The sequence below is a fragment of the Gekko japonicus genome, unplaced genomic scaffold (genome assembly GCF_001447785.1).
Source record: "Gekko japonicus isolate JY-2015 unplaced genomic scaffold, Gekko_japonicus_V1.1 scaffold3077, whole genome shotgun sequence".
NCBI classification, from domain to species: domain Eukaryota; kingdom Metazoa; phylum Chordata; class Lepidosauria; order Squamata; family Gekkonidae; genus Gekko; species Gekko japonicus.
In genome coordinates this window covers 35,689-53,404 of record NW_015168135.1, presented here as the reverse complement: position 1 = coordinate 53,404, position 17,716 = coordinate 35,689, and the positions used below count along the sequence as shown (strand labels likewise).

The 17,716-nt window shown below is 49.3% G+C and overlaps 1 protein-coding gene across 1 annotated transcript in view; it reads right to left on the bottom strand.

Annotated features, from left to right (window-relative positions):
- The window catches only part of DNM1 (dynamin 1), a gene marked incomplete at its 5' end in the record, with an annotated part of 76,664 nt that overhangs the window by 27,919 nt on the left and 31,029 nt on the right, over positions 1 to 17,716 (bottom strand). The window contains 2 exons of the mRNA XM_015414925.1: positions 1,124 to 1,235; positions 5,278 to 5,387. Coding sequence (XP_015270411.1) covers positions 1,124 to 1,235; positions 5,278 to 5,387 — 222 coding nt within the window. The remainder of the gene's footprint in view (positions 1 to 1,123; positions 1,236 to 5,277; positions 5,388 to 17,716) is intronic.

The following is a 17,716-nucleotide window of genomic DNA, read 5'->3' as shown; positions in this document are numbered from 1 at the left end:
AGTGAAACTACGTTTTCTCCCTTTTTTCATTTAATATCTTTGCAAGGGAGAGTTTCTGGCTGAAGATTAAGAGTCTTCCCCACATTTTTATGGCGTCTCTGACTAAAGAAGGAAGAGACCATGAAAAGATATCAAGTCAGAATGATTCCTCAGTGAGATCCGGGTCCTCAGGTACCTTCTAATTGGTCTTCTTTTCTACGTCTTCACCAAGTAAAGATGCTCCCACTCAGCAGAAAAACTCACCCCGTTTACACCACAGCAAAACATGACACAAGTTATGCCCCCCCCACCCCTCTTTCTAGGGCACTTCTAAATGTCATTAACAGTGATGCTAGTGGCAAACCTGAAAGCAGAATCAGCTCATGAAAGGAGTGTCTATTATCTTTACTGTTTGGAGCCACTGTCATTAATTCTAAGCAACTGTTGCCATTCCCATGTGCCGGTCATTTCCAGTGCATTGGGAATCATAGAATCACAGAACGTTAGAGTTGGAAGGGATCTTGCAGGTCATCTAGTCCAACCCCCTGCACTCTGCAGGAGCACAGCCGGAAGGTAGCCCTACATACCCACAATATACCCGAAAGAAGCCGTCAGTAAAGGCATTGGCGCAGCTGCTATATATGACTTGCGGATGACCACAAAAGCATTTTGATCCCCAGAGAAGATCTGAAAGCATCCTCGGCGTTAATCTCTTTGTTGTTTAAGTATCTACCCAATTTGTACCATAAGGCAGATGGGAATATGAACCTTATTTAACATTAAAAAGGGCACAGGTGAGGAGATCTGAAACCCCAACCCCTTTTTTTGCTTCGCCTCCTGCCCCATATTGCTTTGGGCGCTTCTCTTCCAGTCCAGTCGCTTCTGGATCAGACGTGGGTTGTAAGAAAAGTGCCTGGCATGATGGACCACAGGGAGGTAAGGGGAGGAACTATGGGGTCTCTGGGAGGGGGAGGCTTCAGCCCCCCTCACTTGCGTGTCCTTTGAAAACATCCTGCTATTCCTCCATTTCCGGTAAACGCATGAACGCTGCCGTCCCCTTTGTATCTAATTTGGCCCTTCGTAGCCATGGTTCTCAGATGCTTTCGTTTAATTCATTCTTGTGTTTTCATGATTGTCAACTTACCCCAACACGTTCTGGGTAAACTCCTGCGCGCAAGAAGGAGGCCTTCCAACTATCCACCTCCTCCTGTGTCTCACATGCCAGCTCCAGTTGCCGATAGTCTTTGTAAACATTCCTGGGACAAGAGAGACAATGGATGACCATGCTGCGTATACACTGCCATCTGCCTGTCTCTGTTGAGACACACTTTCCTTCTCTATTTCTCTGGAAGGAAACGATGAAGCATAAATCTGCTGACACTCGGGTTGACAGGTCCCAGGCTGGCGCTCGCAGGGGTTTTTCAACCTCAGGATGTCCAGGGGAAGGCACAACACCTCTGGGTAACTGTCCTGAATCAATGTGGCAGAACAATGGTTTCCCGCCCTATCTTATCGTAATACCAAAAAAGGTCCATATATGAAAAACCCTCTGTATCGTACTTTGATTCTTTCCTAATGGCAGCCTTTCATGCTAAATATCTTCCTCTCTTTCATTCGTACAAATCTGTGTCTGATCGTGGAACTCTCTGATCCCACTCATATATACATATATATAGTATACATATATATAGTATATAGAACATCAAACACGGTCTACTTCTAAATGGTGCTACAACGCCTAATTGAATGGCGAATGTTTTCAAAGATAGCCAGTGCTCATCTCGGAACAAAAGTTGTAACTGTGTGATTAATTAACATGATTCTACTTATGTATGTGCGCTATGATTTACAAATGTATTGTTTGATCTTCAATAAAGTTTATAAAATTCCAAAAAGAAAAAAGAAAAACCCTAAGAATAAACATTACAGTCTGTGTGCTTATTTCTAGCTCCTACCTTGACCAAACTATATTGGCTGTGGCTTCTTTTTGCATTACTACTGTTAACTGTTTACCTTCTGTGTTACCTTATTGTACTTGCTCCTATTACATATTGTTGTTCTTGCATTATGCCTTTTGTGGTATATTCTGTATAATTGTAGACTACTCAGGGCTCTTTTTGTAGAAAAAGCCCAGCAGGAACTCATTAGCATAATAGGCCACACCCAACAGCAGAAAATCATTAGCATATTAGGCCACACCCCCGACAGCACAGCTCAGTAGCACATTAGGACGCACCCCCATGTTACCAGAAGTGTGGTCATCCAGCCACACCCACTTTTTGCTCCTTATTCTGTTTACCTTGTTTGTTGTCAAAACCCAGGGCCTTTTTTTGTAGCAGGAACTCCTTTGCATGTTAGGCCACACACCCCTAATGTAGCCAGTCCTAATGAGTTTCTGCTGTTGGGTGTGGCCTATTATGCTAATGAGTTCCTGCTGGGCGTGGCCAACTTGGGAGCCAGCCGGAACTCCGTTACTGTGCGTTCCTGCCCAAAAATAGCCCTGATTGTAGTGATGGTTTATGTCATGTTGTTGTTTTGAACTTGTCCTTTTCTTGTTAACAGTTGAAAATTCAATACAATGGGTTTTTTAAAAAAAACACACAAAAACCCTCCAGCTTCCTCCTAGGAGCTCAGAACAGCATGTTCACCCTCAAAACAAGTCAGACTGAGAGGTAGGTTGGAATGAAAGAGAGTGACAGGCTCAGAGTCATCCATAAAGGTTTACGGTTGAGTGTGGATTTGAACCCAGGTCTCACCAAACCAAGGATGACATTCTAACCAGTACGTCACACCCGAGGAACTAGTCATGGGCCAAACTCATCCCTTGATGTGTCAGAGGCCATCTTTGCCCTCCACAGGAACTTCTAGTCACTTATCCCTCTAGGCGCCACTTCCTGACTGCTAAGCATGAACCCTCAGTCCCAGGTGTCATTTCCTGCAGGAGCGCACAGGAATGGAGCTCCGGCAGTAAAGAGCCCAGGGGGCGGGCCCATGCAACAAGCCCCGCCCCCTGCTCCCAGCAGCCCTCAGTCAGAGCAAGAAGCAGCCAGGAAAGTGGCAGAGCCCCCCCCGGCCCCCCAGTCCAAAACAGTCCAGTGGCACCTTTAAGACCAAGTTTTATTCAGGTACAAGCTCTCCCTCCTCTGTGAGGACAGATCTGCCCGTCCCCCCCCCCATAGCTAGCAATCCAAAACAGTCAAGTGGAGCCTGAGCGGTGGGTGTTGCCTTCTGACACGCTTCCGGTGATGTCAGGGGGTGTGGCATATGCAAATAGGTTATGCTAATGAGTTATGCTAATGAGCTCCTGCACCTCCTTTTCCACGAAATGACCCCTGCTTAGTCCTGGGCTCCCCTAGGATTCCCAGCCTCCAGGTGGACCCTAGAGATTTCCTGGGATTACACCTGATCTCCAGACTACGGGGATCAGTTCTCCTGGAGAAAATTACTGCTTTGGAGGGTGGACTCTGTGGCGTTTTACCCCATAGAGGTCTCCTCTCCAGGCTCCGCCACCAAAACTCCAGGAAGTTCCCCAACTGGAGTTGGCAACCCCATGTCTCCCCCTTTTCCATCACAGGGTCTGAGGTTCAGGAGACCCAGAGACTCTAGATGAAAAGAATGCCTAACATTGGGTAGAGCCAGGGCTATTTTTGGGCAGGAACGCACAGGAATGGAGTTCCGGCTGGCTCCTGAGTTGGCCACACCCAGCGCATAATAGGCCACACCCAACAGCAGAAACTGATTAGGATTGGCTACATTAGGGGTGTGTGGCCTAACATGCAAAGGAGTTCCTGCTACAAAAAAAGGCCCTGGGTTTTGACAACAAACAAGGTAAACAGAATAACAAACCAAAGGTGGGTGTGGCTGGATGAGCACACTTCTGGTAACATGGAGGTGCGGCCTAATGTGCTAATGAGCTGTGCTGGCAGGGGTGTGGCCTAATAGGCTAATGAGTTTCTGCTGTTGGGTGTGGCCTATTATGCTAATGAGTTCCTGCTGGGCTTTTTCTACAGAAAGAGCCCCGGGTAGAGCTATTGATTCTGCGCTTTACTCTCAGTGTTTACGGGTAGAAAATGATAGATTTTTTACCCCTTTTGCATTCTCTGTTAGTCAAGACTTCGGTCATATAGACCCATAATAAATTGAAATTGAAAATGATAAGATTAATACACAAACCCTGCATCACACTGTCTGGTCACCATTTGCAGGAAAGATCTGTCTTCCTTCATCTCCTCAGACAATGACGTTGCTATTGCCTTTGTGGTCACTTATCCCAGGAGATGACTGAGGGGTGAGTCAAGAGCTGTTGAGCAGGGCTTTTGCCCTCCATTTCCATTCACAGCCCCTACACTGTGTAAACAAACTGGAGGCCAAAGCAACTCTGGGGCTGTTTCCTGAAGATTGCGGTTGTGTAAACAACTTCCCCTTCTTAAAGTGCTCTGCAGAAGTTTGTTTCTGGTATTTATATCCTGCTTTTCCTTACCAGAAATCTAAGGTGGCTGACAACAAAAAATGTAAACACCACTCAGTTAAAAGGATGAGAGCACAATACAGTTAATCAACGGGTCTAGAACATTTACGGCTGAAAGGAAGAAACTGCACATTGCAGCCCACTCGTTCGATGGATCCCCAAATCCAGTCTACAGGACCCGTCAGATGTGCAATCAAGAAGGAACTCTTTTTCCAGAACCCCTCACACACAGGTCATTGAAAAACTTTAGGCCCAGTTCAGGCCTAATTTTTGGCCACACATGCTTATCCTCCCAGTCATGGTTTGGGACTAACCTCCTAGTCATGGTTTGACATGGGTTTGCAACCTGTGTTTGGAGATTAGTGCTTAGCCACCAATTGGGGTTGCCAGGTACCTTTGTTGCTCCAATTTGGGGGGGGGCGTTCCAGGGATGGGTGGGGATGCCCCCAAACCCCGCCCCCATGCGCAACCACTGGCCTGGCCACCCCTCTCCCTCCCTCCTGCTAGATTTAAAGGGCCCTTCAGCTGGTCGGCGGGCCACGTGGTCCCCGCTGATCAGCTGAAGTCCTTTAAATTGGACAGGAGGGGAGAAACGGGTGGCCGGGCGGGTGGTCGCACTTGGGGCTAGGGTCTGGGGGCGGGGCTTCCCCGGCCGGCCACACTGCTGGGGGCAGATTGAAGCCCCCAGAAGTGGGGGAACCCCCGCCCGGACCTGGGGTCCGGCAACCATACCACAGATACCTGATTTGGATGTCACAGCACATTATGATTTGAGGAGACCCGGAAATGAAAGGGGCTACGGACTGAATTTCATAAAGAAAGGACGGCACCTCTGTTCCGTATTGAAGAGGGCAAAGATGTGCTTGCTGGACATGAATCCCTTCTCGACATCCCGTAGTTTCAGGTTATCCACTGGTAGCATGTACTTCTTCTCTTTCTCCTGGAAGGGGGGGGAAAAAATTAGTCGGCTTCATTATCCTTAGAGCCTGTTGAACCGGATTGGCGTCCTCTATTACCTTACTGTCAGGTAGGTAGGCCCACTCATGAGTAGGGTTGCCAACCTCCAGGTGGCACCTGGAGAGCTCCCACTATTGCAATTGACCTCCGGAAGACCAAGATCAGTTCCCCCTGGAGAAAATGGCTGCTTTGGAGGGTGGACTCTGTGGGATTATACCCTGCTGAGGTCCCCCCCACCACCCCCCCCAATATCTCCAAGTATTTCCCAACCCAGAGCTAGCAACCCTTCTTATGAGCCAGGATGAAACACAAAAAGTCTTCCCCCCCCCCCTTGAAGGCAAAGAATAGTGTGAACATATCATGTCAGTTGCCTTGCACGATCAGGTCAGCAATCCTTGATTAATTCCATTTGAAACCCACTTTTCAGCCAAAGGTTGACTCCCAGACACCCCCAGGACTGACGACAAAAAGAACATCAACTAGAGGCCCAAGCGCTACTGGGAGGTTGCCCTCCTTCGAAGAACATGAGCCGGGGAAGATCAGCCTGCTGGGTTATAAATTCTAACTTTGTTCTAGATGGGTAGCCGTGTTACTCTGTCTGTAGCAGTAGAAACGAGCAAGCGAACAGCACCTTAAAGACTAACAAAGTTAGTGGCAGGGTAGGAGCTTTTGTAGGAGCTGCGGAGGTATCAAGTGGTTAGGACGCTGAACTGCAGGCTGTGGAAGGTCAGTAGTTCAGCAGTTCGAGACCCGGGTGCCGCATGATGGAGTAAGCTCCCATCTCTAGTTCCAGCTCCTGCCAACCTAGCAGTTCGAAAGCAAGAAATTGCAAGTAGATAAATAGGTACCGCTTCGGTGGGAAGGTAACAGCATTCCGTGTGCCTTGGTGTTTAGTCATGCCGGCCACATGACCACGGAAACGTCTTCGGACAGCGCTGGCTCTTCAGCTTGGAAACGGAGATGAGCACCGCAACCCTAGAGTCGGACTCGACTGGCTTTCAAGCAAGGGAACCTTTACCTTTAGGAGCTTTTGTAAGTCACTGCTCACTTCTTCAGAGGACTCGTGAAAGCTCCCATCCTGCCACGAACTTTGTTCTGACATTGTCCAAGTAAATCTGAGGACAAGGGCTTGCCTCTCGAGACTGATGTGAGTGGCTGCCATGAAAAAATCAGAAACTAAATATAATAAATAAACAAACATGTGACACAAAACGCTGCTGTGGACAAAGAGGGTTCTTAGCTGGGTTAGGGTCCAGGCATGATGAAATCGAATTAGCGTCTTCTCCCTCCAGTGGCCCCAGCAATGACCTAGCCAGCCAGCTAGATAGTCTCCAGAAGTTCAGGGCAGAACTACACATGTACTCTGGAATCCTGACGAAGCCAACCGGGTCTGGGTTTAATCAGTGCCTAGATGGGGGAACCTCCTGTTTCCCTTTCAGTGGCAGACCAAGCAGCTCCAACTGTGTACCTGTTTGAAAGGAACACAGGACTACACGCCAACTGCAGTTCTACCTTTCGTAACCTGTTGTGATGCAGACAGACATTCCTCATTGATGTTGGGATACACACCAGGCAGGCTGCCTCTGAATATGAAATGCTCCTGGGCCCATGTGGCGTTCTCTTCTCTCACCGAAAAGCAACCACAGTCAGTCTCCACCTCAGTGGGATCGAGCGGCAGAGAATCAAGGATGCAGGCACACCTAATTTTAGAAGTGAAACCTTATGCAACTCTGGGATGATTTCTTGGTCTGCGATTCACATCTGAATCTATTCCCACACGCTGTACTGAAAGCGTGTTGTGAATCTAGACGGAGACTGATGCACTACAGTTGACCCAGAGGGGGGAGCCATTATTCTAGAAAGAGAGAAATCCTCCCGCTTGCGCAGAGATCTACCTAGTGTGTAAGTGTGGCTGTCTGGTATGCGTGTTGTGCAGAAAAATGAAGAAATGTGATATACTGCAGCAGCAAAAAGAACAGGAAAGGCAGACAGACTGCCCTCAGATCCCAAAATCTAGCTAGAAAACACAACAGCAAAGGAATGGGTGGTTTCTATTGCAGCTGAAGTTTACCATGCTGAACTGGGTAATGGACTGACAATTTACGGGATTTTCCCTGTCGGCATTTTAAACAGTGGAATAAAGACACAATTGTTACTCAGAGACACTTAAAACTATAGCTCACAGAGTATTAAAAGAAGGAGAACCGAAATTAACAACTCAGACCTTAGTCAGTGTTACTCAGTTGTACAACTGGACAGGCCAGAACATTTCCCACACACACACACCTCTGGATCTAAATTCTGCACTGGCTACCTGCTGGTTCTGATGCCCCTACTTCTGTACACGAATCAGTCCCAGTGCACAGAGTGCAGAACACAAGATTCCCTTCCACACTGAGCCTGACGGAAGGACGCACAAGTTCCCGGAAAGCCTAATCCGTCTCCCTTCCCTGTTCCATTCACACCAGTGGAGTAAGAACAAAACAAAAGCGTTTAGACACATTGATGGAAGAAAGGTATTGTGGCTAATAGCTGAGTGCAGATCCAGAAATGGCGCTACCAGGGCTTTTTCACTCTCCCCCACAGGGAATTTTGGTAGTACTAAATCTAGCAACAAGAACACTCAGAAACCAATATATTACAAAGCCACATAGCAGCTGAGGCCCCCGTTTGTGGGTGGGGCTATGAATTTTGTAGCTTGGGCTGCCTGATGATTAAGAACCCAACTGAGGCACTGCAAGCTCATTTCACAACCATAGGTCATCAAACAGCTTCCAGATGGCCGGCGCTTTCTGCTTTCTTTCTTTCTTTCTTTCTTTCTTTCTTTCTTTCTTTCTTTCTTTCTTTCTGAGAAGCCTTCTAAAGCCCCTGAGAGGGCAAGCTGCAGACTCTTCGTATCAAAGCTCTGTTTGCGTTTCCTTAGACTCCTGATCACAAATAGTTACTTGGAAGTAAATCCCATTGATTTCAGTGCCTCTTCTTTCCATGTGGGATGTCGGAGCTATTAAAGAGAACTCTGGTCGGGGGCAGGGGGGGGGAGGCGAGACTCTCAGGCACAGGGGGAAAACCCAAAGCAGTACAGAGAAACGAGCTTAAAGAAGCTACGAGACTGCAGTGTGCCACACCCCCCCTGCCAGGAGCTTGCATCTCCCCACTGTATCAGGGATCTGGAGTGCTGGTTGCATGCAGTTGCCAACCTCCAGGGGGTGCCTGGAGATCTGGAATGACAACTGGTTTCCTGATTGCAGAGATCAGTTCCCCCAGAGAAGATGGCTACTTTGGGGGGTGGACTCTATGGCACGATACCCTGCTGAGCTCCCTCATCTCTCAAAACCCCACCTTCCTAGGGTTGCCAAGTCTTACCTTGGCTTTAGCCGGGGGGGGGGAGTCCCGGCCCTCCCCGGGAGTTGTGCCGGGAGCATGGAGACGTGCCGGGCGTGATGACGTCACCCGGAAGTGACGTCATCGCGTTGGGCACATTGGGGGTGGGGCCACTATAATTCAAGGGAAAACCATAGACCGTGCCCCGGCAGCACGTCACAGGAAGTGACGTGCTACGTCGCTCACATTGGGGGCGTGGTCCAGATCGTTGGGGGGAACGTGCTCTATGCCGTACGTCACCTCCGGTGACGCAGCTTTGGGGGGCGGAGTTCCCCCCGGGGCCCGATTCCACCGCGGCGGAAATCGGGCCTCCAAAACGGGGGATTCCCCACCCCCACTTGGCAGCCCTACCTCCGGGTGACGCCATCACGCCGGGCACATCTCCGTGCTCCTGGCACTTTGGGGTGGGGTTCCACCCTGCGGCCCAATCCGGGCCGGCGGGGAACGGACCCATTGAGCAGGGGTTTCTCCCCCCCCACGGGGACCTGGCAACCCTACACCTTCCCCAGGATTGACCCCCCAAAAAAAATCTCCTAGAATTTCCCAACCCACAGTTGGCAACCCTATGACAAGTTGCAGAAGCCCAACCATTTTGCAGAAACAGAAAAGTATGCAGTTAAGTCTAGTTATTGAAGTCACATTCACCGTTATTAACGTTTATTCCAATGCTGAGATAGATCTTTCCCCCCCCGGAGGACTGAAGGCAACTTGATACTAAAATTATTGCCCAAGGCATATAAACCAATCCTTGTCTGCCAAACAAGTTTTATGGGAGGGAGCGTTTTGAAAACCCTTACAATGGAATTTTAAAAGATGTACATGTATACACAACACAAAGCCTTATCCCAAAGCAACTCGCAAGAATCAAAATTTCAGAAAACCACAACGTGTGCCTTTGAGGTAGGATTCTCCATTAAAGTGAATTCAGGCCTGACTGCCGGTGTGCTATAGTGGTCAGAGTGTCAGACTAGCACGTGGGAGACCCCGGTTTGAATCTTCAGTCTGCCACTGAAGCCACTGAAGCCTTGGGCCAGACAGTCACGCTCTTGGCCTAATCCACCTCACAGGGTTGTTGTGAGGATAAAATGGAAGGGAGCAGGGCTTTTTTCCTGGGGGAATTCCTTAAAAATGTTTAAAAGTGTGTGAGTTTTCAGTATACAGATTGAAAACTTCATTCCCCTCTTGAGAGTTCTGGCACCACTTTTTCAGCAAAAAAATAGCCTTAGAAGGGAGAATTATGTCAGCTGCTCTGGGTCCAAGTTGGGCAGAAATATGGAGTACAAGTGAAATAAATAAAATAAGGGTCCCAGACTGCTCCCTACCCTCCCTCTAATGGCCGCATCCATAGTGTCTAGAAAGAAACTCTCATAGTTAGAAAATTATTTTCTTCTTCAGCATCACCCAAGTTCAAGCTTTCTGTACCATTACCGCCAACTCTCCCACATGCAGCCTTTCACTTTGTCTGTTGGACTAGTTCACCCACCCCATGACCTCTTCCAACTGCTCCACACCTAGTCTTATCTACCTGAACCCTCTAGGCTGAGTTTTATGACAGATACAGCTCCCGATCTGCATCTCACTTTTGCCATGAGCTGGCAACCCATTCTTCCTCCACCGGCGCTAGGGTTGCCAGCCTCCAGGTGGGGCCTGGGGATCTCCTGCTTTTACAACTGAGCTCCAGCTGACAGAGATCAGCTCCCCTGGAGAAAATGGCCGCTTTGGAGGGTGGGCTCTACGGCATGGTACCAGGCTGAGGCCCCTCCCCTCCCCAAACCCTCCCCTCTCCCGGCTCCACCCCCAAAGTCTCCAGGTATTTTCCAACCCAGACCTGGCAACCCTATCCACCACAGATCTGCAGTATGGGGTATAATCATGGCCAGGTTTCTTTCGGTAGAAAAACCACAGCAGGAACTCATTAGCATAATAGGCCACACCCAACAGCAGAAACTCATTAGCATATTGGGCCACACCCCTGACAGCACAGCTCATTAGCATATTAGGCTGCCCCCATGTTACCAGAAGTGTGGTTATCAAGCCACACCCACCTTTTGCTTGATATTCTGTTTACCTTGTCTGTTGTCAAATCCCTGGGCCTTTTTTTGTAGCAGGATCTCCTTTGCATGTTAGGCCACACACCCCTAATGTAGCCAATCCAAATGAGTTTCTGCTGTTGGGTGTGGCCTATTATGCTAATGAGTTCCTGCTGGGCGTGGCCAACTCGGGAGCCAGCCAGAACTCCGTTCCTGTGCGTTCCTGCCCAAAAATAGCCATGGCAATTTACCTTGAAGTTCTGCTGTAAAGATTACAAGACAGAATTTGGAAGACAGATGCTTAGATTTTATGTAGTGCTTCTGCCCACTTCTCACTGTCCCATCAACACAGACTCACCTTGCCAGCACAGCGCCTCCCTCTCTCCACAATGCATCACCCCCAAATGGTGTGCTCTTAGTCCACGCACACAGGATCCCTGGCCCTGGGAATCAACGTTCCTGGGGTTGGATGAGACTGCTGGGGGGGGACGGGACATGGGAAACAACATCCACGACCATCAGGACCTTCTGCTGACAGACCACTGAATCCGGCTCTAACTTCCTACAAAAGTAAAACCCTTTCTCCTATTTGACTTTGGCTGTGGTCACACTGGCGGCTTGGCGTGGTATGGTGGTGCCTCAAATTGTACCGGTTCAAAGTGTAGCGGAGCATCTCACCCAGACTGCACCACCCTGTGGTGGGCTACCCATGCGGCCGTCCACATTAGCGTTGCGCTCCAACCACGGGACGAGCTGTTAAGGGTGGGGTCACTTAAGGGTGCCAGAATTCCAAAGTGCTCACAGGCTCAAAAAAGCTTGGGGACCCCTGTCTTAGTGGTTCCACACCATTTAGGACCATTTAGAGCCAGTTTGGTGCAGGAGAGCCAGTTTGGTGCAGTGGTTAAGTGCGCAGAGTCTAATCTGGGAGAACCGGGTTTGGTTCCCCACTCCTCCACTTGCACCTGCTGGATGACCTTGGGCAAGCCATAGTTCTGTCAAGAGCTCTCTCAGCCCCACCTCCCTCACAGGGTGTCTGTTGTGGGGAAGGGAAGGGGAAGGAGTTTGTAAGCCACTCTGAGACTCCGAGTGAAGGGTGGGGTATAAATCCAATCTTCTTCTTCGTCAAGATAAGCACCATCCATTGAGCCCTCAAAACCAACTGATAACTGGTTCGGTTCTTTCAGGATCAAAGTTGTCTGATAATAGCGGCCCTCTGCTCAGCCACCAGGTAGGTGTGTACTGAACCTTGATGTCCCTTCTTAAGAGGCAATCGCAGGGTACAAGTTCTTCCTCACCATGAAACTTCTTAGTGAAGTTGGGGGACAAGAGAGAAGACATCATGGGACTGGGATAATGGTCCAACAAGACTATGCAGGCCTGTCGGGGAACTGCTGAATTCAGGGGTCGTTTCGTAGAAAAAGAGCTAGGGGAACTCATTAGCATAACTCATTAGCATATGCCACACCCCCTGACATCACCGGAAGTGTGTCATAAGGCCACACCCCCTGACATCACCGGAAGTGTGTCATAAGGCCACACACCCCGCCCCCAACGATCCCGGCCGCCGCCGCCGGCCTTGCTTTTTTAGCCCCATGAGGGGCCCGGTGGTGGACCTGCAAGGCCAGTGGGAGTGCAAGGAAGCCCCGCGAAGGCCCTCCCTGGCCCCAGGCAGGCAGGGGTGGGGAGAGGCAGGGAGGAAGCAACTTACCCTCCCTCTTCTCCTGCCTCCTCCTGGCTGAATGCGGGCCGGAAGCGGGGCAGCCGGAAGCAGGGGGCGGGGCTTCGTCATGTGCCCCGCCCCCCGTACCTCACCCGGGGGCACTGCGATCCCCTGCGATCTCCCCCGAAATGACCTCTGGCTGAATTTGAGAGTACTCAAAGCCTGTTCTCAAGTCCAAGCTACCTCTGGATCTCCACCTTGCAGTGGAGGGCTGGATGAAACCCATCCTGCGGTTCTGCAGTAACTTTCTTCCAAATACTCCCCTAGTTGTTCTCATATTGCCAGGAAACGTTCTTCTGGAAATACATTTCATACCACCACAAGCCGTTCAGTATTTCAGGGAAATGAAACTGGGTGGCCCTTTGTAAAATCCATGAATCATATTCAAGAGGAGTCAAGTTACTATTGCTTTCTTTTGCATTCCCCAGCAAAGTGCTTTGCTGTTTCCTTGTAATACCCCCCCCCCCAAAAAAATAACCCAATACCTCTGAACTTGCTAAAAGACAGCAAGTTGCCACTGGCAGCAGAGCCAGGGAAACATCTCCAAGACAGTTCCAGGTCAGGTATGTGTAACAACTCCTAGATCAGAGGCCTAGATCAAAGCCAAAAGGCCACGGTTTGCCTCCACCTAGGGATGCCATCCTCCAGGTGGGACCCGGAGATCCCCTGGAATTACAGCTCATCTCCAGACTACAGAGATCAGTTCCCCTGGAGAAAATGGATGCTTTGGAGGGTGCATTCCATGGCATTGTACCCCACTGGGGTCCCTGTCCTCCCCAGGCTCCATCCACAAATATCCAGAAATTTCCCAACCTAGATCTGGCTTCCTACCCTCCCATCTCCCTCCCCCCAGTGGCCAGGAGGGAACTGGCAACCTTACCTCCACCCCATTATTCAGAGGTACATGACCTCCAAATGTGAAGTTATCTAGTTATCATAGCTGTGAAGAAATTATTTTCTTTGGAGGTCTGAAATGAGCTAAACCTTCACTTTGTCTTTTGAAAAGTTTTTTTCCCCTCTCTGGGCAGAGAACAGGCAGGAAGAGTTGAAGTCAATTCAATTGCCTTCCAGACTTACCTCAGCCCACCTTCATACAAATGTTAAAAGGTCTTGACAATAGAATGGTCAAGCTCCCCCCTCCCGCCCGCTTTAGAGCCGGGAACAGAGACTTGGAGGTGTTAAATACTAGAGAGACTTCAGGAAGGAAATTTCTGAAGACTTCAGGAAAAGCTTCTCTGACCCGGCCTGACCTGGTCAGCGGGTGGGGAAAAGGGAGGCGATAAAACTCAGGGAAGCAAGGAGGAAGGTCTCTTTGGTGCTGAGTCCATCAGAGAAGACAGAATTCTTAACTGAGGTCTGGAGGAGGAGGCCATTAGCCATGTGGTGGCCTGGACATCTGAAGGAAGCTTCAAGGCAGGGGTGGCCAAGCTTGCTTAATGTTAACAGCCACACAAAATAAATGTCAGATGTTTGAGAGCCACAATACGTAAACAAATACTACACACAAGTTTTTATTGGAAAATATGCAAATTTGCTTTTTAGTAACATTAAATTAGACTGTGTGAAAGAGCTGCATGTAGCTCCCGAGCTGCAGTTTGGCCACCCCTGCTTCAAGGTAATGGTAACTCTGTAGAGATCTGTAACTTCCTAAGCTAAGGCACCTGTCCTATAGTTTAACATCTGATGGGGCATGTATATAGAGAGGGGCTATGTCAGCAAGCTGCCAATATGTCTTTTCCGTGCATATGCGATGTGTCTACCCCCCCCTCTGCTTTTCCCTAACTGGCTTGGACTCTTGTGCGCATGCCCCCCCTCACCCTCAAGCGCTCATCATCAACTACATCCCTTTCCATGTACGCTAGCCAGGGGGTAAGAAAGGGAAAGGGGGCTGCGGCACTCAACAGCCAGTGGTTCCCACCACCGGTCAGCAGGGGCTCCCCTCAGCTTCCCCAGAAGAACTCAGACTACAGCCCAGTCCCTGACGGAGAGAGGCTGGGCATGTTATTTTGAACTTGCTTTATTATACCTGTCTCAAGCCCTTCATGTTATTCTGAACAGAACATCTGTTCTAAGTACTTCATGGCTTCAATAAAATAAAACCTTCCTGCAAGAGTGTATTTCATTGTTTGCTGTGAGTCTGACAGGCAGAGGATTTGCATTTTACCCATCTCTTTTTAACCCCTTGCTAAATCTGGTACTGTACTAAAAGTATGCTTTATAACCTTTGAGGCTGGGAGTGGTTCTCTGTACCACATAGACTTTCACCATCTTGGACACACTATTTTAAAAGGAATGCTAGGGGGAAGGGCAGGCAGTTGGCAAGTCCTCCAGGGGCACACGGTTCCCGTGGTGACCAGGCACTGGGCAGCAGGAGACACAGAGACAAGGCCTCAGAACTTGAAAGGGAAGGTAGGAGTCCTGACCCTCTCAGTGGGCACAAGTCCTTACAAAGGTCAGGTGGTGGCGGCGGGTTACCAGAGAGAGGGAGAGAGAGATGGAGAGAGAGAGAGAAGCTTCTCCAGGTGTTGGGAGAACCTTGGAGGGCAGGGTGGGCCTGCAGGCCAGAGCAAGCCCATTCCACCACAATAGCTAATAATGACTGATCGAGCTAATGCTCACAAATTTGTCTTATCCCCTTTGACAGCCATCTAGCTCACCACATCTTGTGGCAGCAAAGTCTACAGGTAAATTATGATTTGTGTGAGGAATGCATGCTGGGTTCCTAGAGCAGCTGTCCTTGGGTAGAGACAGCCATCTTGTGCAACAGGAACCTTCCAAGGATGCCCAGTACCCTCTTAGAGGTCCTTCTCCACTGCTGCAACCACTAGAAGAAGCAGCTAAGGTAAGCGAAGGAGGAAGGAATTCAAAGTTAGGTGGGGGGGGAAGCTAATTCAGTGCGCATGGACTAGCTCTGGTCAGCAGAAATGCTAAATTATATGCCCTTTTTTTAAGCAGCTAGTGCTGCTGTATCAAAGCCAAATACTCTATCCATTAATAGTTTCCACAATACCACTCAATCGTTTAGGAAAGTCTGTGACTCAGTGGCCCTTTTCAGCTGTTAGTTTTGGCACGCCTACTGCACGTACAAAGGGAGCAAGCTTCTCAATACATGTTTGCCAATTTGTTTGAATAGGGCAATGGATATATTTTCCACATTTTGTACACGCAATCAGAAACCGAGATTTTTGAGAGTACGTGTTCACATGTACTGAAGCTGGAAAAATAGATGTCTTTCCCTGTTAACACAAAATGGTGAACCTGCGCATGGAGAGGATCACGTGTAGTGCACTTCCCTGGAATGCAAGGTAGGATTGCCAAAATTACAATGACCGAGCAGAGTTATACTTTCGACACAGAAAGTCTCAGGTTCAATCACTGGCATCTCCAGTTCAAGGACATCAAATAGCAGGAATTACCTTTCCCGGCCTCAGACCAGGAGATGCTATTGCCAGTTAGACAACACAGAGCTAGATGAACCAATGGTTTGATTCAGTATAAACCAGCATCATAACATCAATATATCTAATTCTCAACATGGCCCCATCTGCAGAAATTGAAATCCGTGGATCAGGGCCGTGTAGGCAGAAGGCAGATTTTTCTACAAACTTGGAGGAAACCCCACCCCCACCCCCAGGTTTGCAAAAAAAACATACAGACACTTCTAAAAAATAAAGGAGGGGTAACTTTCCCTCCAAACAGAGGAATGCTGTCAGCGCAAGCACAGACAACACTCCACCACTGGCCAGGCAGCATCGCCCCTCCTCAGTGCATGAGAGAAATTGGAGGAGGAAGATGAGGAGACTGGATTGATACCCCACCCTTCACTACCCAAAGGAGTCTCAGACCAGTTTACAATCTCCTTTTCCGTCCCCTCCCCACAACAGACACCCTGTGAGATAGGTGGGGCTGTGAGAGCTCTTTCGAGGACTGCTCCTGGGAGAACAGCTCTGAGAGAACTTGTGACTGACCCAAGGTCACACCAGCAGCTGCATGTGGAGGAGGAGTGGGGAATCAAAACCGGTTCTCCCGGATCAGAGTCCACGCTCCTAACCACTACACCAAACTGGCTCTCAGGAGGAAGAGGAGAAGGGCAGGAACTGCAGACACTGCAGATAGCCAGCTGCTTCTCTGAATATTCCTCCACGTTTAAAACTCCCTTCACATAGAAAAAAGATTCCCGCTTAGCCCTCTCCCTTTCATGCTTGTTTTCTATGTGCAGGGTGTTCTTTAAAGGGAGGAACATTAAAAGCTGTGCTCTCCTCCCTATATATACAGTCCAATCCTAAGCAGAGGATTAAGTGACGTCAATATGCACTCGGAATGGTGCAACCCTTGCTTAGGCTTGCACAGAAGGCCTCTGACCGACAGTCCAGCAAGGACCGTGTCATGTGCCTGAGCAGTCAGACGCTCAGAGAGCTCCCTCAGAGAAGCCACTGGAAGGCAGGAATAAGTATGACAGCCACAAACACACAGATATAAAAACAGCCACATCGTTCTCATCTTAAACATGCTGTGTGTATTCAGGCAAACTTGCATTGGGATTTTATAACGTTATAAAGCAGCCAGTGTTCCCTCTAAGCTGAGTTAGGGTGAGCTAGCTCACAGTTTTTTAGCCTCCAGCGCACACATTTTCGCCTTAGCTCAGGAAGGGTGGCTCCGGAGCAAAGTAATTTCTGCAGCAGCCAAATCGCTTGCTTACAACTGTCACGCCAGTAGCTCACAAAGTAGAATTTTTGCTCACAAGACTTCACAGCTTAGAGGGAGCATTGAAAGCAGCCCTAGAGAACAAAGGATAACTGTTTCTAAATGCTGAATAATATCTGCAAAAGCTCCCCCACCCCAGCTCTGCGTGCTCTAGCTTTGACATACAACTGGTCTCCTAATACTGTCTTTGACCAGAGCCAGGCCTGGCCTGGTGCCGGCCTGGCGGAACGCTCTGCCCAATGACATCCATGCCCTGTGGGACCTAATGCAGTTCCACAGGGCCTTAGAGATGCACTTCCACCAGGCCTATGGTTGAGGACAGCAACGGTCGACATCAAGCCTAGCCTCCTCTATTCTTCACCTCTGCACCCCTCCAAGGGGTAGGATCAGGGGTCATTTCCTGCAGGAGCGCACAGGAGCAGAGCTCTGGCAGTAAGGATCCCAGGGGGCGGGCACATGCAACAAACCCCACCCCCT